A 21,140-nucleotide genomic window follows, 5' to 3' on the forward strand; every position below is an offset into this window, starting at 1 on the left:
TTCGTCAGTATTGGACAAATTTTATTGGTTAGGATTTCAAGTGAGATGCTTATCTTTATTATCGACATTCTATGATATAATTCTTTATAAAGTGTTCCCGCCAAGTGTGGCCAATACCAATTTATCAGACAAGGACCTTCAAGAAGAAATGTGATCAAAGCTAAGTGCGGCTTGACGGTTTGTGTGGCAGGTAGTTTGATAGTTTAATTCCCGTGTCACCAGCTTTGTTACAAAAGAAGAAAAACGTCATTATATTGAATATTTTGCAATCATATAGAAGCAGGATTTCTTTCACGACGATAGCATATAAATAGCATCATGGTAAACTTTCAAAAATTATTATGTATTATTACTAATGTAATTACACATATATGTATATGTGCATGTTATAAAAGCGAATAAAATATGATATAATTATAAATGCAAATAAAAAAGATGTTATGGCAATCATAAATATAGTATGTATTACATATATAAAAATTTTATAAACACATAAGTAAATAAATATAAACATATATTTGAATATATTTAGAATTATATATAGTTATGTTTTTATCATATATATGCATTAAATAATATGATTTATTAAATTCATACTTTTTAAAAATTAAAGTAATACTTAATTTTATATATGTCAGAGTCAACCAAGTTCTCCTATCCATTCTGATCGACATACTGATCCAATAAGCCAACAAACTTCTCCTGCACCTGATATAGATGAGCCATTTGAAGATGAATCTGATTTACTTGATGGAGATATTGTTGATAATGAGGAAGAAGGAGAAGAATTATTTGGAGATAATATGGAGGCGTAAGGATATTATGTTTTTAAAATGTTTTAATATATAAAAATAAATAAATAAGAATAAATCAATATTTAACATCTAATAAGTTTAAAAAACTTTAATAAGAAGAAATGATTTATCTTGTTGAACTATTTTATGTGAACAAGAAAAATACTCGAAGATATTAATAAAATTATATATTTTTTTAACAGAGATTATCGACCCATGTCAGGGTTAGATAGATATGATCCCAATCTAATGGATGACGAAGAATACTCAGAAATGTCTCAGGGCGAACGTTTAGCCGCGGAAACGGAAATGCGAAAAAGAGATCGTGCGGCTGGCATCATAAGGGATGATCGTGATCTTCTTTATGGTAATTTTGTTTCATTACTTACTGATATCTAAAGATAAAACAACAAATATACTGAATTAATTTTGTATTACATTGATCTCTAAAGTTTCAAAAGTGTACTTATAAAATTAAATATCTTTATATAAATATTTTCCTTTGTACTTTTAGATGAAACTGATGAAGAAGATGTACAAGCACGTAAACGACGTATGGCTGAAAAGGCTGCTACTGGCATACTGGAGGATGCAGAAGTAAGATCATTTCAATTTTTATGTAAAAAAAAGTATCTATAATTTAAATAATGAACTTATTGATTATTTCAGATGATTGAATCCATTGAAAATTTAGAGGATACCAAAGGACATTCAGTAAAGGAATGGGTTATGATGTTAGGACCACGAACAGAAATTTCGAACCGCTTTAAAAGCTTTCTTCGCACTCATACAAATTCCAAGGGACAATATATGTATAAAGAACGTATTCGCCATATGTGTGAGAGCAATCAGGTATATCGAATTTCTTACATAATTCTAATGTAATTTAAACTTTAATTTAAAAAATACCTTTTTATATATTTTTTTTATAATATTTGGGATTATAGAATATTTTATTTTATACCTTGTATAGCAATCTTTTATAGTTATACAAATAAAATTTTGTTGAATATATTGATATATTCTATTGAGTCATCAACATTTTTAATTAATTAATTTTGTATTTCTAATAAAATAAAATGTTTTTATTTTAGTGTATATATTTATTTTTTTATTTAAGTTTTTATTTTATGGAGGTCTTTATGTTTATTTTAATAGTCCAGTTTCATAGTGGAATTTCCTATTCTCGCCAGTAAGGAACATGTTTTGGCCTATTTTTTACCAGAAGCGCCATATCAAATGCTCGAGATATTTGATGAAGTGGCGAAGGAATTGGTGCTTACGATTTTTCCCAGTTACGAGAGAGTCACGTCGGAGATTCACGTGAGAATATCGGAATTGCCGTTGATCGAAGAATTACGCACGTTCAGGTAAAAATATGTTATGTGCATCATCTAATTAATGTTATATTTTACTCAACAATACAAATAGAATATGTATAAAATTATGTCGCTTTTACTTTGTTACAACAGAAAACTCCACTTGAATCAATTGGTTCGAACTCTTGGAGTGGTAACGGCAACTACGGGAGTCCTGCCGCAATTGTCGGTGGTGAAGTACGACTGTACAAAATGTAACTACATTCTTGGACCGTTTGTCCAATCTCAAAACACAGAAGTTAAACCAGGCTCTTGTCCCGAATGTCAGAGTGCCGGTCCATTCACAGTAAGTCAAAGAATTTTACGTTCGATTGCTACAGCTAATTTTAAAATTATCACATTTACTTATGTACAATATATCGCATGTATCAGATCAATATGGAGCAAACTATATATAGAAATTATCAAAAAATAACGATACAAGAATCCCCGGGTAGAATACCCGCTGGCAGAATACCGCGTAGCAAAGATTGCATTCTGTTATCTGACCTGTGTGATCGTTGCAAACCAGGGGACGAAATAGACGTCACAGCTATTTATACTAATAATTATGATGGTTCTTTGAACACTGAACAGGTGGGATTAAATTTTTGTTGCATATATTAATTACGTTTTTTTATATTACATTTATCTATTCCACAAGTTTTTTCTCAGAAGAGTAACTTTTTACAGGGATAAGATTATATCCATTGTATTTTGTATTACAGGGCTTTCCAGTATTCTCCACAGTTCTATTAGCCAATCATTTATTTGTCAAAGATTCGAAAGAAATCGTAGATTCGCTGACGGAAGAGGACATCTCGAGTATACTCGCTCTAAGTAAAGATCAGCGCATCGCGGATCGTATAGTCGCGAGTATCGCGCCTTCGATTTACGGCCATGAAAACATAAAGAGAGCTTTAGCCCTGGCAATATTTGGTGGCGAGCCGAAGAATCCTGGTATTTATTTCTTCTTTGAATCATCCTATCAGTCTTCTATACATCTTCTTATTTGCATCATATTGCAACATGCAGGCAACAAGCACAAAGTTCGCGGTGATATAAACGTCCTACTATGCGGAGATCCTGGCACCGCCAAGTCACAATTTTTGAAATACGTGGAGAAAGTGGCACCGAGAGTTGTCTTCACTACAGGTCAGGGTGCTTCGGCTGTTGGTTTGACTGCTTACGTTAGGAGATCACCTATCAACAGAGAATGGACCTTGGAAGCTGGGGCTTTGGTTCTCGCCGATCATGGAATATGCCTTATCGATGAGTTCGACAAAGTATAAATTTATATAATTTATATGCGACTAATAACTCATTGATTACGTAAATATCTATAAAAATATCATACTTTTTTATGTTATCAATAACGACTGTTATAGAGAGAGAAAAGGAGAGAGAAGTTAATATTTATAATTTTTATATTAATATATAGACTATTTATATATATGTAGTATCAAAATTATGTTTAAATCTGTATAATTTTTATTACAAAATTTGAATATAGTTATTAGAAACAACACAAATTTTTTCTAGATGAATGATCAGGACAGAACGTCTATCCATGAAGCTATGGAGCAACAAAGTATTTCTATTTCGAAGGCCGGTATCGTTACATCTCTTCACGCCAGATGCGCAGTGATAGCGGCGTCTAATCCCATCGGCGGTCGATACGATCCCAGTATGACCTTTGCGGAAAATGTATGTACTTTTAGCATTTTTTAATTTGCGATTGCACAAAATTGTAATTTGTAAATTAAATTGTAAAATATATGTTATATATATATAAAATTTGTACAAACATGTGGGATCAAATGATAATTATATATGTTATGTATTAAATTGTATATAGGTGGACCTATCGGAACCGATTCTTTCGCGATTTGATGTATTGTGTATAGTCAAGGATGAGGTTGATCCCATGCAAGATCGTCATCTGGCCAAATTTGTCGTAAATTCGCACATCAAGCATCACCCGACAGATAGTTCAGAGAGAACAGAGAGAACGCAAGCTGTAATATTGGATCCTGCCACGCAAAATCTATGCATTCCCCAAGATCTTTTAAAAAAGTATATCGTTTACGCGAAGCAGAATGTACACCCGAAGCTGACCAGCATCGATCAAGACAAAGTGGCGAAATTGTATAGCCAGTTGAGACAGGAAAGTTTGGTGAGTTAGTAAAACAGAGGAAAGAATATCTCTCTCTCTCTCTCTCTGTTCATATATAATCTTAGAAAATTAATAAAAAAATATTAAGTATTATTAAATGTAAAAAAGATTTTGATGCATCGCTTTATGATTGTTTTTGATTATCACATTTTAGGCGACTGGGAGTTTGCCAATCACCGTCCGCCACATAGAAAGCATTATTCGTATGGCGGAGGCTAGTGCCAAGATGCATCTGAGGGATCATGTTCAGGAGAGTGATATGAACCTAGCCATCAGGATGGTTCTCGATAGTTTTGTCGATACGCAGAAATATTCCGTTATGAAATCTATGCGTCAGGTATCTCTTAATTCCTATTTGTTCGTTTGCGTTTTCAATCTATGTTTATTTTTACTTTCTATTTTAACGCGTGCATATCTCGTTACAGACGTTCCAGAAATACCTATCGTATAAGAAAGATCACAGCGAACTTTTATATTACATACTGCGACAAATCACTTTAGATACTTTGGCATTTCAAAAAGCTTTGCACGGCGGACGTATCACGACCGTCGAGATCTCTGAAAAGGATTTGTTGGATCGGGTAATGCAAATTATATTATTATATTAAATTTAATACGTTCGCGCAGAAATGAGAAAGGAAAAAAAGGAGGAAAAAATTAACAAATATAATTACACTTAATTAGAAAATCAAAATGGTTTGGGCTAAAAAAACTTTATCTTGTCCTAATTAGTTTAAAAAAATAGTTTACATATAAGAATATTATCTTACATTATTTATAAAGGTTTACATGACAACTTTCATTCATTTTTTACGTGTCTGTGGGAAGTCAAGCGCATTTTATACTAACATCAGTGTTTTGATTGCAGGCGAAACAAATTGACATACATAATTTACATCCGTTCTACGAGAGTGACATATTCAAGACAAATAATTTTATTTATGAGCGAAGAAGAAAAGTAATAATACAGACTCTGCCCGAAGATATTGAAGATTAATCCGGAGAAAAGCGGCGTTGTATTTTTGTGCACATATATTTAAATTATATGTAACAAAACAGCGATTTTTTTTCTATCCCACACATAAAATTTTTATATCAATACATTAATGTTGAAATGTCTGATAGAACGCTCATTAACATTTGTAATACTATTATTAAATATCTCATTATATAAATTTAATTATTGTGATTTGTCATTAAATATAATACATTTCTAACAAATCAAACAGTTTTTTCTATCATATATCTATGTGCGTACAACAGTACAAAACTAATACATTCTATTTAAATATCAATTCTATACAACAACTAGCAATTGATTTCACATTTATATTTAATATAAAACATTTTAAAGCCCTTATAAAAGAAATGACAGTTGTTATTAACACAATTCTCGCAAATAATGGCAAAAAGAAAATGTTCTCATATAATAAGATATAGGTTGTATTCTGTTTCACGCATGATATGTATGATACATTATTCTTATTCAACCATTTGGTGAACAAAATTAAATGATCACATGTATATGTACTATATATCATAGAAAACTAAATAGTAGAAATATAACAAATTATACATGTCATAGAAAAGCTAAATAGCAGAAATATAATGAATCATCTTAACGTGTGATTAGATCACAAAATTAAAGAAAAAGATTAATTTATTATTGAAATTTTTGTTTTAAGCAAACATCTATGTTAAAATAAAAATATTTGTCACTGTACAAAAGGCATAAAGAATTTTGTCGCGAAATTCAACTTGCTCTTTCCTCTCGAGTTATTTAGCTTAAAGGCAAAATGGCATTGTACTCGGATAGAACAATGATATTTTGTCAAAAGCCAGAAACAGTCGAAAAGAAATTTCTTCTCGACTTCTCACTTTATGCAATAGCATCTGTGTTATTTCTTTTTGTAGGAACCGTGACTGCTGTTGCTACTACTAGTAGTACTGCTATTACTGCTACTAGACACACTATCGCTAGAATCAGATTCACTATCCGAGGAACTACTGCTACTACTACTACTACTACTAGAACTTATGCTGCTATCGCTGCTGGAGGTGCTACAACTGCTGCTCCAGTCGCTTGAATTGCTGGAATCCTCCTTCCTCATTTTCTTGCTGTTGTAATGCTTTGCTTCTTTTTCTTGCTCTTGACTAAAGCATGACACAATAATACATTAAGATCCTCTTCAATTTGAATGTTTTTCAGTAAAACACAGATGACACAGTAAATCATTTCATCCTTATTTAACATTAATAACAAGGACGTAATAATTTATTTGCAAGGTTTATCTTTCTTCTTTTTCTCTCCATGTCGGAGAAAAAAAAAGAGAAAAGTGATGCAAAAAGTTTAATTAAAAAGAACAGGCCTAATATAATATAGAATCGTTGTATCTTGGTTATTTATTAATATTAAAGGATGACGTGATTCATATAAATTTCTTATAAATCCACCCACAAAGTGATATCTCTTTGTGTCAATTATCTTTGCTGGAAAACGTTCTTTATCCCAACTATAGATATTTTATCTCGTATCAAGATAAAAATTTAAAAAAATATCTGATATATTCTCTTGGTTTATATATCCTTCATGAAGAACAAACATTATTGCCTAAAATAATCTAGTTTACTAAACATCCTCGATAAGTCGAGAAATATATTTCCTTGTTCTAAAGTCTAAAGGAAATTTATTAGGTGTTGATTCAATAAGAAACAATCTGTGTGTGTGTGTGTATATATATATATATATATAATGGAGGAACTTAAACGACATACTCATCACCGTTCTCTTGCTTTTGTATAGCTTTCTTCAGCTGCGAAGTGCGAGAAGATCTATGTAGGTATTTCCTCTTGCCTTTGCACTCGTAACTCCAGTGTCCCATCTCCAGACACTTTTGGCATCGCACTCCCTGGGGATATGCAGGTCGCGGATCGCTACAAATACAAAAATAGAAATTAGAGGAATTGCTATACAACGATATCATTCGTTCCCGCCTTATCTTGGCGTATTGGACTCGCCGTCGTTGACTCATAAATATTTCAAGGTTACATGGAATCTTCGATCTCGTGTAAATATAAACTTACGGTTTCTTCAACAGCTTCATCCCGTTCCAATTCATGAGGTTGGTTTTCGTCTTGTGCGTATAACCTTCAATAATCGTATAATGTCCGAATAAAAGATCTAGAACATACGATCACGTTTTATCATATTTGCACTCGCGTGTTTTGAAGTTTGTTTACGTGCCGAAAAGTTTATGTACGGCTTTCAATGCGCGTCGAAACTCGAGAGACACAACGGTTTCTCATTCGTCGATTCGACTCGACAATTGAGAACAATTGAGAGTCGATTGTGTATCGTGTGAAAATTACAAAAGTGAGCAAATTTACTAGGTGTTGACCAATGAAGTTATAAATATTCTAGTGAATTTTTTAAATCATTTTTATAATTTTTATCTCATTTCAAAATACAATCAATTTTCTAATTTGACTGTCCACGTTGCAAGTTCGTTGGTCGAAAAAAACTTAAAATTCTTCAAGTAAGAATTTAGACGTATTTTTAATTAACTGCAGTATTTTTTATTAAAATGTTTAAATTAATCAGTTTATCGTGTACACGTACAATTTATTAATATAAAACTGATTTAATTTAATTTAAAGTTTATATGTATAAATATTATTGCTATAATAATAATAAAAATATATTTAAAAATAATAATAAAATATAAATTTCTTTGTAGTTATTAAAAAATAATTTTGAACCAGAAAGTATCTAAGCGAGGTCCAAACTCTTGCTTGAGAACAAAGAACGACTTTGATGATATATGCAGCTATAATTTTAGATAATTTCATTTTACTTTGATTTAGCAAACGACAAGGATGATTGATTCCGAGAACGATGCTTCGAGCAATACGAAAAATCTTGTTCCTGATCCTTTTCTAATCGCATACGGAAATAAATATGTAGAATTGAGAATTACAAAGGACGCAATAAGTATGTATCGAGATAGCTTTCTGGAGAAGAAAAAGATACTGGAGGAAGAAAAACAAGAGCTGGTGATAAACCAATTAATAAAATTCTGCCTATAAATAACTTTAAATTTTTCTTTAAATATTTGCAGAAATTATTTGCATTAATTTATATAAGATATTAGTTGTATAAACTTAAATATGAAGTTTTGAATATAAATTAAATATGAATTAAATATAAATTTAAATTATATAATTACAGTTATTATAATAGTTATTTAATTAAATAATTGATTTTTACCAAATTAAGATGATCAATTAATAATCGATCATTTATGATGCGCAACCTTTTTTAAGGATTATTTTCGAAAGGCTATTTTTTAAAATAGACAAAATCTTTCGATTCGCATAATGTTTATTTTGTTTGCGCAAAATAGAAAGTATGATTTTATATTTTTGGCAATGAGCCGGCGCAAAAAACAGTTCACAAATGGGCTGTATACAACCTGGGAGAGCCGCAAGTTGCGTATCATTAATTTAATTATTGGAATATGTCTAATTTAAATCGCTAAATCGTGACTCATCTCTTAATTGCATTAAATGCACGAGATATTTTTTTGTCTTTTAATTCAGGATAAATTAAATTATCAAGTGTGGTCGCTGGAAGACTCATTATGCGAACAGATATGGCGATTTTCACATGAACATGATTTTTCTGTTATCTTTCAATATCATCCTTTTGTTACAAATTGTGCAAAACCAAGGAGTAACTGTAAAGATGGTGGGATCATACAAAGATTAAAAATTATAGCAACTTTGACCGAACTTTGATTACTTTGACAATTCATTCAACCAGTCACTCAGAAAAAAGTTTTGTTGATATATGACCAACAAAAAGTTTTTCGTTGTCCTAACCAAAATTTAGTTATGCTAACAAAATTTTTTGTTAGAATAACATAAAAGTTTTTATTAGTCACATATTCTAACAAAAACTTTGTTGTCCTAACCAAAAATTTGGTTAGAATAACCAAATTTTGGTTAGGACAACGAAAAACTTTTTGTTGGTCATATATCAACAAAACTTTTTTCTCAGTGTGGAATTATTTAACATAAATTTTGATATAATTTCTTGATCCGGTCTTTTTTCTATATATTAAAAAACAAAAAATTAATAGTTCTATGCATATTAATAAAATGTACAACAATATAATATAATTATTTGATAAGTCAATTAACTATTAAGTTAATCGAGAATTAAATTATAATAGGCAGAATTATCTATTTAAAATACAATATTCATGCAACTATACGATTCATTGTCCCGATTTTAATCTTTTTTTTCATATATTAAACAAAAAAGATGATAATTCTATCCATTTTAACGAAACAGTATTATTTGCTAAGTTAATGTTACCGATTAAATTAATCACTTATTAGTACGGTCGGGGTTACTCTTAAAGGGTTCAGATTCTTTCACTCGCACGTGCGCGTTAAACCGAAGATAATTCTGTTAGATACGAAAAGGAGCTCCGAGCTGATTGATCTCATAAATGAAATCGATGCTATCAAAGCAGAAATGATTGATCTTAATCAAGAAAAGAACGTTAAACGAGAGATGGAGAGCGCTTTAACAAAATTACGAAAGTTGCAATTAATTTCGGACGATGTCACGGAATTATTGAGGTATGTGCAACTGACGCTTTCACCAATGTAAGATTAATTTTAATCTCGATTTACTCTTTATCTTTTTTTAATTTTGAGAATTAGAAAAACATAAATAATAAAAGATAAACCGAGATTAAAGTTAATCTTATATCGGTAGAACTGGACCTAAAACAATTATAACGATAACTATATAAGAAAATTTGTCACTTAATTCTAGATTGATACGTTCTCCGCAGTCTTCGTACAAACTTGAAACGATATCGATGCCGATATATGATGAAATAATTTCTAATAATGGAAATAAAGTCAAACGACGCAAGAATGGTTCAGGTTGCGCAAGTACGTTCCAATATAATTCTAATTAAGTCCATTTAATCAATTGATGTAATCAATCAATGCAAAGATTTCTTTAGCATATCATTCTTGTCAGAATACTCTTCCATTGGTTGTTGCATTTTTGCATTTTTGGTTTTCATATTTGTTTTTGTAGAACAAATGAAAACCGACAAATCGAATTTTATGCCTAAGAAGAAATTAGTATTTACGATTCCTAAGAATTATCCCGAATTGTCGCTTGAGAAAAGTATCATATTTACTGCGAACACAATAATCACGAACACATCTATAGAAGTAAGTATAATAATTTCGAAATTATTTCCTTTCTCTGTTGACTACTTTATGTTTGTATTGTAACAATGAGATATACGTTAATGGCGATTACAGTCTACAAGTAACAAGAAATCCAAAAATTTTACTCTCAAGAAACGCAGCGAGATTTCTATAAAGTTTCATCAATATCACAAGCATAAGTATTAATTATAACTGATTTCGACAAGCATATTCGCATAAATTCAATGATTAAAGATGATTAAGGGATATTTTGATTTTCAATATATAAATATTAAAAATTTAATTTTAAAAATCATAATAAAAACTTGTTTTAATTATTATCTTAACTGTTACATTGTAATAAAAAATAAATAAATATAATAACTTAAAATTATATGCAAAGTTTTATAATGTCGGAGAAAGATCGCGCAGAAACGGAGAAATAAGAGAGATTTTCGGGAAAATATTTTATAATATATTTGTATGTTTAGAAATATTTATACAGCGTCTGACGTAAAGTCACGTAATATACATTGAGTTACATTTAATATTACATTCTTGGAATTATACACAATTAACACAATATCGTATGTTACGCAATAGACTATTCGACAAGCGTTTATTTACTTGGAATAGTGTACTGAGCGTTTGCAATCATCACGGTAAATTTATCGCTTGCAAACCACGTGAACTATGTGCCGTGTTTATCAATTTGTTTTGCTTCTTTATTTCTTTTTGTAACTGTTTATAACAGTTAGATCGTATTGTATCAACGATCTTGACAACTTACGTGTGAATGACTCGATGAATTTTCCACATGAAAAGACTTTCATTACAATATCTAAAAACTAATTTGTTAAACGGTCGCCACGTCACGTTGTTTCGATAACATCGTAAAAAACATTAACATTAATCAATCTAATTAAAATTTTTTTTAAATTGCAGCCTTTATTTATCGAACATGCTAATGTTCATACTTTTTGTATTATATAAATTTTTCGGTCACTTTCCTTGTTAAACTGAGAATGCAATCTAAAATTTTAAGTTTAAAATTTTAATTCAATTTGTCTTTATTTTAATTTGTATATTTTAATTTACATATATCTATAAATTAAAATATATATACACATATATAAATATCGATATCGTGATTTGACATTTTCATTTAACTCCTTCATGTAACATTTTGCAACAATAAATAAATAAGTTTAATAATCGAAAATGAAAAAATACAAAAGCACTGATATATATCCTTATAATTGTAGATAACGTATACACAGTAACATGTAAAATACATTAAAAGCAATAAACATACAAAACTATATTACTTATTATTACAAAATTCCAATATTTCCATTCTAAAATAATGCGCACATTGCACACTATTTCTAACATTACATAACGTCGAGTAAATTACGTCATACTTTTAAAAAAAGAAAATCTTTTGTTTAATATCGATGAACTGCTTACGTCTTCGATAATAGTCGACGCATTTCACTATTAATAGTTCGCATAAGTGGGAGCTCATGGCGACCGTTATATCGCAACCTTTATCCTCTATAATACAATGAAAGAAGTTTTCACTTTCAGACTTAAAATATCTGACATACTCATTAATTAGCAAGAACCTTCGCAATGCTTGTCCGACGTGCTCTTTTAAATTGTACTAATTGTTTTACAACGTCTCCTCCTTCATAACGTGCTCGTATCATCATAATGGATTATAAATAGTCTTTGCGAGAGAACGAATCTCTAATACCGTTCATCACTAATCACTTTTAATTCGTAAACCCGACCACGTCGAAACGCCCTCGTATGTACAGTCTAATGGAGAGAACTTGCAAATTAATGTATTTTACATGCAATCTTTCAGCGATAAAGATTCTTACTTAAAACAAGAAGCCAAGAGACGAATCTCATCGCGATCCTTGCGAGGTGCATACTTCATTCTTTCAAAAAACATAGATACACGTACTGACTGATAGCATACAAACTGATAGCATACAACAGATAGATATACTCATATACAGAAACGAAATTTGTAACGCATTGAACCTTAGCGCGAAGGAATACTTCTATTAACTTTATTAAAATAACAATTAATAGATCATGAAATGTCTCATAAAAATTGGCAAACCACAAATTACACAATAGCAACATCTAATATCGAATTTCATCACGTTAAAGATCGAAGAAAAAAATTAGAATATCTAAAATATTATAAATTTATCATCGAGCGGCTTTCGATAAAATCGAAGAAAATTCTCTAATTCACAGTTAGAAACTATTATACGTAATGGAAAACAGGAGCTTAAAATTTATGACATATATGTAGAGCGAAAGAAAAAAAGAATAAGGACTATTAATTGATATACAGAGATAATTGCAGCACTTGAATAAAAATTATTGCACAGCCATAGTAGTTGCAATTTTTTTACAAGATATACCTATTGTCTATTTGCGGACAATAGATTACGGCAGACGCCTCTTTTTTGCGACATTAATATCTTCAACTATGGTACATGAAGATTTTCACAATACTCAATGTTGATTGATTATTAGAATTACGCGTCAATAATTGATATGTCGGCGGCCATCAAATAATCTAGCATTTGCAACAAACACAAACAATGCTGAATGCATACTTGCAAACCAAGCTATATTTTCGCAAATCATCTTCGGCGAATGTCGCACATTAACAGAGATCACGGTATGATTGATTTCACAATTGAACACATATTAAAACGTAATTATTATAATTCAGTTTTCAATAGTTATTATGAAGCATGCGATAATCCCGATTATGCTCGCATATTCAATACTAAATGAAACTATCTCCTATCGAAAAAAGGGCTAATTTCTACAATTAAATTAATTTAATTAATTACACGATTGCGTATAGTGTTAAATATGCGATAACAGTAAAGACTCGACACTTAAGTAAGCCACAAGACGTAGAAGACGATGTATAATAAGAACAAATTAGCTAATTACAAATACGCAAATTATGACGCCTTAGCATAGTGCATGTTATACGGCTACGCCACTTGACATATATGTATATAGAGAAACACAATTCAGTAACGTTAGAAATGTGCGAACTATACGAATCGAATCAGATAAGATCTCTATAATTCGAATCCGAACTATTAAAAAATGTTGAACCTAAAAGATTTGAATACAAATTACATATTTAACAATCTTATAAAATTCCACTAGTAAGTAAACAGATAAAAATTTTTTTACTATATATGTAAAATTCAATCTAACAATAATTGTTGTTAGTTAAAAGTTATGTTTCAGTGATTCGATTCAATTCGGCATTAAAAAACTTTGATTCGCACATCTCTTATAACACATGCACAAGTGAAAAGACTGTTTAGAATGAAGAAATCAGATAAGCCATAGATCTTAGCATTCAAGACTCATAAGATCTATAGGCACATTGTTAAATGCGAGCCTATTCATATACGTACGATAATACTTATTTTTAATTAATAACGGACGTACAAATATTTATGATGTATAATACATGTAATTTTATAATTACATTGGCACTATTTCTTTGTGTAAAGACAAAAGCAGAATAACAACAATGTGCGAGTATGTGTATGAAAGAAAGAGAGAAAGAGAGAGAGAAGAAGAAAGAGAAAGAAGGAAAGAGAATGAGATGAAATGTAGCCGCAACATCGATCACTTTATGGAACTTAACAGAATATAATCTCAAGAAAATGCTCAATGTCTTCTTCATTCTTTTTTTAACGTTTACACTTGGCAGCACAATCTCTTTAACCTAATAAAAGCACATCCTGAAACAGTACAGAGACTTCGTTGCTTTAATTGTCGTACAAATTAAATCGAATAGAATAAGATCCATGTTATTTCCATTTTTTTTGTACAATTACAGGATATTTTCACCGTTATCATTTTCTTGTCTAATATCACTTTGTTTCAAAAATTTCTTTGATAATCTACAAACCGTAATATGCATTTTACGCTCGGATGCGCTCCCTTTTTTCCAGCTCTTATATCTATATTTACCTAATTTAAACACAGAAAGATGCGAATTACCATGAGAAATCTCGCGCTACTTTACATAGGAATAATTGCACATAGAATTCATCTTACAATTACTCCGTGAATCTCGACGAAACGCATAATCGTTGTTCGTTACTGTAAATTATGTAATAAGAGTAAATCTTAAATTCTGGTATGCGCGATGTCGTACTTCACCGTTACTTCATAAGCGTAAATCATCGCTTTTTGTTCTTTTTTCTTTCTGTACATAAATCCTTACCTTCACAAGATAGTCTCCGTTATCGATGCAAACTGTTGAATCAGATAAATAGAGCTATATAGTTTTACGTATCAGTGATTTTCCATAGAAGGTCTTACATCTACAATACATTTTGTACCTTACAAGGTAACATTGACGAAAGACAAACGAGAAACAATATCACGTATCAACAAATACGATATCGGAGAATGAGAAGATGTGTGTGGAAATTTACGTATATGTTTCGTTTCATATGCTTTTTATAGTCACAATTTCCCGATTTAAATACTTTAGTAAAATATCTTTTTTTCGCTTATATACGAAGTTTCAACCTTTATGTAGTAAACAATGTCACTGATGCCGATTCTTAATGTTTCTTTATTATTTGTAAATTAAAGACCTTATTTTTTTATATTTGTAGGACGTTTATTATATTCTTTTTTATAATAACACGCGTTCTTACGCAATTTTGTTGCGTATAAAAACATTAAAATATTTCTAAACTGTTCAACTTTTTCAATAAACGTGGAATATAAAAGTGGATCGTTATTTGATTTACTAAGTTTTAAAAAATAATTGCAATATACGCATTTTATAACATCTTGTATGTCAGTTACTTAATTAAAATTTTTTTTCTGTGTATAATAATAAAAGAGTTAATTTGCGATCAAAAGCAATGTTAAAATACGAAAGTATTTTAAGTATTAAACCAATTATTACGATAAAAATACAATATATATTATATATTTAACAAATCTAAATAATAATTAATATTATTAATAACGAACTTAATACGTTAATATATAAAGTAGAACTCTTATATTTTATATATATGTATATATAAAAAAAAACCGGCTCATTGCATTTTGTAAAAACATACTTTTATACAATATTTTGTTGATAATTCTATCAACCTCGGATCATACGCTTTGATAAATATAAAACGCAAACTAAAAGCGCAATATAAAATATATAAACACGATTTATATTTTTTATACTTTAATACTTTAATAAAAATTATCACCTATCATGATATCTAAAATATTTTGTTAGAACTATACAAGAGTTACTCTATATATCCTCCTCTTGTTCGAAAAAAATAATTCTTACTCAACTTTATGTTACACGCTATAACATCTTCCTGCACTCGGAAAGAGATATTTTTCTTACGATACGGAAACAAAGTGAATTGTGTGTTTCGTTTTATATAATGTAACGTGACAGCATCGTTTACATATTTCCTTAAAATGAGATCATTAAAATGAGAATTTAAATCGACATATGTATGTCATTATTATAAATACATTTCTCTCGTATCATCAAACAACTTTCCTCTTTCTATTTCTCTCTCTCTCTTTCTTTTTCTATTTATCCCTCATAATTAAGAATCGACATCTATATAACCGTATATAAAAAAAAACAGCGATAAAATAAAATAATAAAACAATTATGTTGGTCGATAAGGACCCTGCATCTTAAGAAATTGAATCACCAGTGATGGTCCACCGGCTACAATTTCCATTGGTATATGCGACAGCGGACAACTTTCAATTGACATAATACCGAGATTCTTGCACAACGCCAGTTCAAATGGCAGATTGTGCAAGGACTTGTTGTCGTTGAGGTAGAGTGACTCTAAGCTCTCCAAGGTGCCAACCTCCTCCGGCAAATAAGTTAGTTGATTTTCGCCCACGCTGAGATACGTAAGATTCCTCAGATGACCGATTGTGCGTGGCAACTCGGTAAGCTTATTCGACTGTAAGATCAGCTTTTGCAACTCGGTCATCAAGCCAATCTCGTTCGGCAACACGTCAATGTAATTCTCCTCCAGGTCCAGCACCCGCAGCTTTTGAAGATTCACTATAGTGGTCGGAATATGTTTCAGTCCATTGTTAGAGAGAATCAGTATCTCCAGACTTTGCAGGCACTGTATGTCATCTGGGAGCTTTGTCAACTGATTCGTTCCAAGGTTTAGCTCGACCATGGCCACCCACGAACCGATATCCAGTGGCAAAGTGTTCAATTTATTTTCCTTCATGTTCAGTTTTGTGAGGTTCTTGGATCTTGAGAAGATGCCGTAGGGTATCTTGTCAATCTCATTGTGCTCTACATTGATGGAATAAGCATTGACGAATTGACCTGGACCACCTGCAGGATACGAGGTAAATAAGTTTCTAGACAGCGTGATTGTCGTAAGATATGACAGACTAGCCAGCAGTCCATCTGGAAGATGCGATATTTGATTGCCCTCTACACTGAATTCATCCATCAACTTGCAGTTCGCCAATGATTTAGGAATACTTGTCAGTTTATTGTATCGGATTCCTAGTCTCGTCAACGACACCAGATTCCCGATCGTATCCGGCAAGTCGAGCAGTTCGTTGTGTTGCACATCCAGGGTGGACAATTGCACACACTTGCCAATTTCCGGAGGTAGATGCTCCAAATGATTATGCGAGACATCAAAGGTGAGAAGATTGACCAGCTCGCCTATCCCTGCAGGCAGTTCCTTGATCTTGTTCTCCCGAAAGCTCAGCATGGTGAGATTCGTCAGATTACATATATTGTTTTTGACGTACTTGACACGGTTAAAGCGCAGGAACAACGTGGTGAGCGATGTGAGCTTGTACACTACGTCTGGAATCACGATGAGCTTGTTATGTCTGAGATCTAGTACCCGCAGCGACTTGAGGTTCTCCAGAGTGTTGGGCAAATTGGTGAGCGAGTTCTCGCTCAGTGCGAGCGTCTCCAGATTTGACAGATAGCCGATCTCGGGTGGCAGAGTCGTCAGCTTGTTGCCATAGAGGTAGAATTCCCGCAGGTGCTTCAGTTCCTTCACGGAACTAGGCAAAGTCGTGATACAAGCCTTGCTCAGGTCCAACCGCTTCACGCAGTCTTCCCTACATCGGATGAACTCCTTACCCACGTCCAACTCCGCCTGGATTGGCTTGGTCTTCTTACCAGCGGGTTTCAGTTTGTTCGAGTCCGGATGTTTGATCATAACGATCTTCTTGGAGTCGACCAGACTGCTACTACTGCTACTTCCGAAGGACGACATGGTGGAGAACTTTTTGTCATGCATCAGTTGAAGCTCCACGTCCTCGGATATCTCGTTGCTGGCCGTACAAGCCGATAATCCGCAGCCCTCTAGGTACTCGGGTATATCCTGCTCCTTCATGTCGAGGTTCAAAAGACTGTCGTCCCCGAGACTCGTCGCACGATTACGATTCGTCTTCGGCAGACACACCGTCGATATGTTACTCACGCTTGTACAGTGTTTGCACGATTTTTTCATAACCTACAATCTTCCTTCCCCTACCGCGCGTCCGCCGCCAAATGACGCGACGCGATGAGGGTATGACGACGGTGATGTATACACAAGCACGTATGAGATAGCACTATGTAGGTGAAAGAGTTCGCACGCACGCATATACGTATACGCACGCACGCACGCACGTCAATTCCCCCTCCAACCAAAGATATCTCGAGGTTGACTCGGGGTTGCTTGAGGTGACTCGAGATCCCGAAAATGTGACGTGCCGCTCTTCACTGCGACTCGCACGCGATCAAAGTGATCAGACACGTCTACGTAAATTGTAAAAGATTAATGCTCGACCATAAGACTTGGAAACATCGACATTATCGATGTAGACGAGCGTAGAGTGACCTTTGCCGTTCCATACGGCTCCGTTGGGCTCCGTATGAGTCCGTATTCGACGAATTCGACCGAGTAATCACCTGTAACAACGCAAGCGCGAGCATACTAACCGCACGCATATACGTATTATGTATACAGCATATATGTGTATGTATACATATTCACGGCTTCAATGAGTGTGTCAATCATTGGACGCATTCATTGGATTCAACAGTTGAGTGAATGCTCGTTGCGTATTGGTGTAGTCTTCTAGATCTAAAATACTGATTGGATGATTTAAAAGAATACACCAATACCAGCGAGAGCTCACTCAACTGTTGAGTCCGCTGAACGCAGCCAATGGCAAGGACTATCTTAGGAAAAAAGCGCGGTTCTCATTGGGCGCGTTCAAGTTGACAAAACGGCTAGCCTGCTCGCTAAATGAACATAATTGGTTGTTACTTATAGATCCAACCAATCATATTTAATCGCTCAGTAAGCATGCCTAGCCGTTTTGCCCTCTTGAACCCGTCAAATTCAAGAAAAAAGGTAAAGATATTGGAATTTAATAAGATAATTGAATATTACAGCAGTCGGTGAGGCTGGTGTCCCATAATGGAGATTTACAGCAGAAATTTACAGCTGAACGGAACAGTGTGACTAATCAGAATCGCAGAAAAGAAAACGGAGTAATAACTGTAAAGTTGTGATTGGCCACGCTGTTCCGTTCTTCTGTAAATTTACGCTCATGAGACGCCAGCTTAAGGGGCTCCGCACAATAAAAGGAACAGAGAACAGAGTAACAGAGAATAAGAATTTCAACCTATCAGAAATCATGTATTGTAGAATACACAGTTTCTGATTGGTTAAAATTCGTATTCTCTGTTCTCTGTTCCTTTTATTGTGCGAAGCCCCTACCCCGGATCTACAATAGGTGTTTTAAGCCTTAAGCCGTAAGAAATTGACCAATTACAGTCGAATCCGAGAAGAATAAGCGACTGTGATTTGCCCATTTCTTATGGTTTAAGGCTTAAAACCCTATTGGACCTAACCCCGGATCTACAATAGGTGTTTTAAGCTTTAAGAGGATGCTAGAGTGACGGTCGAACTTAATCAAGGTCGATAGAACAGACTTTTTTAAATTCCAAATTCGATAATAGTGACATCTTTCATTCATTTCTCAAGGTGCAATTTCACGCAGCGAGTAAAAGCTGGCGTTTTATCCCCTCTCCATCAATTTTCGCCAAAATGGCGAATCCAACGAATAAACGCTCAAATTTGGACGCTGTCATAGGGTGCGTTCCGTTTCACGCATGATGTGCATAATGCATCATTTATCCTTGTTTAACATTCGGTGAATAACAAGGATAAAAGATGCATCACGCACGTCATGCGTGAAACGGAACGCAGCCCAATTATGAACGAAGCAACTCTGACTATGGCTATGGCCTACTTGATTGGCCAAAATTTCGAATCATTTTTTGATTGGTCAATTTTTTGAATTTTTTGTTCAACGCTCCTTATTTACAACATATACTACGTTTACACGGCATGCTTTACGCCGAAGTTATAACATCGATGTTATGAAACTGGCCAATCATAGCTGTTCCTCTGAAGAATTGAATGACTGTGATTGGTCAGTTTCATGACATCGATGTTATAACTTCGACGTAAAGGCCCGTCTACAATACACAGAGTAAGAAGTAAGAGTAAGAAATTGACCAATCACAGTTGATTATTCTTCTCACATTCGACTGTGATTGGTCAATTTCTTACTCTTACTTCGTACTCCGTGTATTGTAGACGACGCCTTAAAGATTAAAGATTGAAATTTCACCAATAAGGACAAAGAACTTTTGACTCCTTTCTGATTGGTCAAATTTTAATCTCATTCTTCAATGCGTAATCTGATTCCGAACTTACACATGAGGCCTGTTCTTTTTGGTTGAACTTTTGCATCAGTTCATCTTTCTTCCTCTTCTTTCTTGCTGGAGAGAAAAGGAGGAAAGATGAACTAGTGCAAAAGTTCAGCCAAAAAGAACAGGCTTACGGTCTGTTCGCGTTGATTGCACTTTTTGCACTCAACACCTTCGCTTTCTCTCTTTTCAATGTCCAAATATATAAATCTGTCTCATTTTAAGTTCTCAAATTTTTGAGAATCTCAAACAACGCGAACGGACCTACAGTTTCTCTATTCTCTTTTTCTTTCCAACATAAAAACGAAAAAAAGGATAAATGAATCGTGCAGAAGTTTAATTAAAAAGAACAAGCCTCATGTCAACTAAAAGAAGAAGTAAAAAAGAGAGGGAGCAAGCGGCGGTGACTGGTGAGTCGGCCAGCTGGAGGCGAGAAGGAGAGAGTGAGAAAGAGAGAGAGAGAGAGAAAGAAAGTGAGGAATCGTCGCAGCCATATTGCCGCGATCGAGCGTAGTGTTTGTTTTGTCGGTGGAAGCTGCGCGTTGGTCCCATGCGTGCGCGCGCGCACGCATACGAAACCCGTCCCTGCGTCTCTTGTCGAGCAAGCTGGCAGATTGTGGCAAATCTCAAACAATCGCGAGGACCGTCATCGCGTCCATTTACATTCGCTGACGGAACCGTCGGCGTTGTGTCATATTCAAGACACCCCGCCTTCCCCGCTCTCCCCCCCTCCCCCACCCCTC

The 21,140-nt window shown here is 33.3% G+C and overlaps 4 protein-coding genes across 4 annotated transcripts; 2 read left to right on the forward strand and 2 right to left on the reverse strand.

Moving 5' to 3' along the window:
• Positions 1 to 139: 139 nt before the first annotated feature.
• Positions 140 to 5,331, forward strand: Mcm2 (DNA replication licensing factor Mcm2). The gene is made up of 15 exons (XM_018506400.1): positions 140 to 321; positions 639 to 811; positions 998 to 1,161; positions 1,309 to 1,391; positions 1,464 to 1,646; positions 1,953 to 2,164; positions 2,267 to 2,459; positions 2,546 to 2,749; positions 2,881 to 3,112; positions 3,188 to 3,438; positions 3,695 to 3,859; positions 4,011 to 4,328; positions 4,483 to 4,665; positions 4,754 to 4,909; positions 5,197 to 5,331. Exons 1-15 carry the CDS (start codon positions 319 to 321, stop codon positions 5,323 to 5,325), a joined length of 2,649 nt encoding a protein of 882 aa, XP_018361902.1. The 5' UTR covers positions 140 to 318; the 3' UTR covers positions 5,326 to 5,331.
• Positions 5,332 to 6,047: 716 nt separating this feature from the next.
• Positions 6,048 to 7,647, reverse strand: LOC108760424 (zinc finger CCHC domain-containing protein 10). The gene is made up of 3 exons (XM_018506382.1): positions 7,413 to 7,647; positions 7,104 to 7,262; positions 6,048 to 6,482 (listed from the first exon to the last, which is right to left on the reverse strand). The coding sequence occupies exons 1-3, from the start codon at positions 7,445 to 7,447 to the stop codon at positions 6,227 to 6,229; spliced, it is 450 nt and encodes a 149-aa protein (XP_018361884.1). The 5' UTR covers positions 7,448 to 7,647; the 3' UTR covers positions 6,048 to 6,226.
• Positions 7,648 to 8,204: 557 nt separating this feature from the next.
• Positions 8,205 to 10,790, forward strand: LOC108760165 (uncharacterized). Its single transcript, XM_018505969.1, has 6 exons — positions 8,205 to 8,381; positions 8,928 to 9,075; positions 9,809 to 9,977; positions 10,177 to 10,298; positions 10,450 to 10,589; positions 10,683 to 10,790. Exons 1-6 carry the CDS (start codon positions 8,205 to 8,207, stop codon positions 10,773 to 10,775), a joined length of 849 nt encoding a protein of 282 aa, XP_018361471.1. The 3' UTR covers positions 10,776 to 10,790.
• A 5,090-nt stretch (positions 10,791 to 15,880) lies between these two features.
• Positions 15,881 to 18,214, reverse strand: LOC108760423 (leucine-rich repeat protein soc-2 homolog). Its single transcript, XM_018506381.1, has one exon. The coding sequence runs from the start codon at positions 18,137 to 18,139 to the stop codon at positions 16,292 to 16,294; it is 1,848 nt and encodes a 615-aa protein (XP_018361883.1). The 5' UTR covers positions 18,140 to 18,214; the 3' UTR covers positions 15,881 to 16,291.
• Positions 18,215 to 21,140: the final 2,926 nt, after the last annotated feature.

The sequence above is a fragment of the Trachymyrmex cornetzi genome, unplaced genomic scaffold (assembly GCF_001594075.2).
Source record: "Trachymyrmex cornetzi isolate Tcor2-1 unplaced genomic scaffold, Tcor1.1 scaffold223, whole genome shotgun sequence".
NCBI classification, from domain to species: domain Eukaryota; kingdom Metazoa; phylum Arthropoda; class Insecta; order Hymenoptera; family Formicidae; genus Trachymyrmex; species Trachymyrmex cornetzi.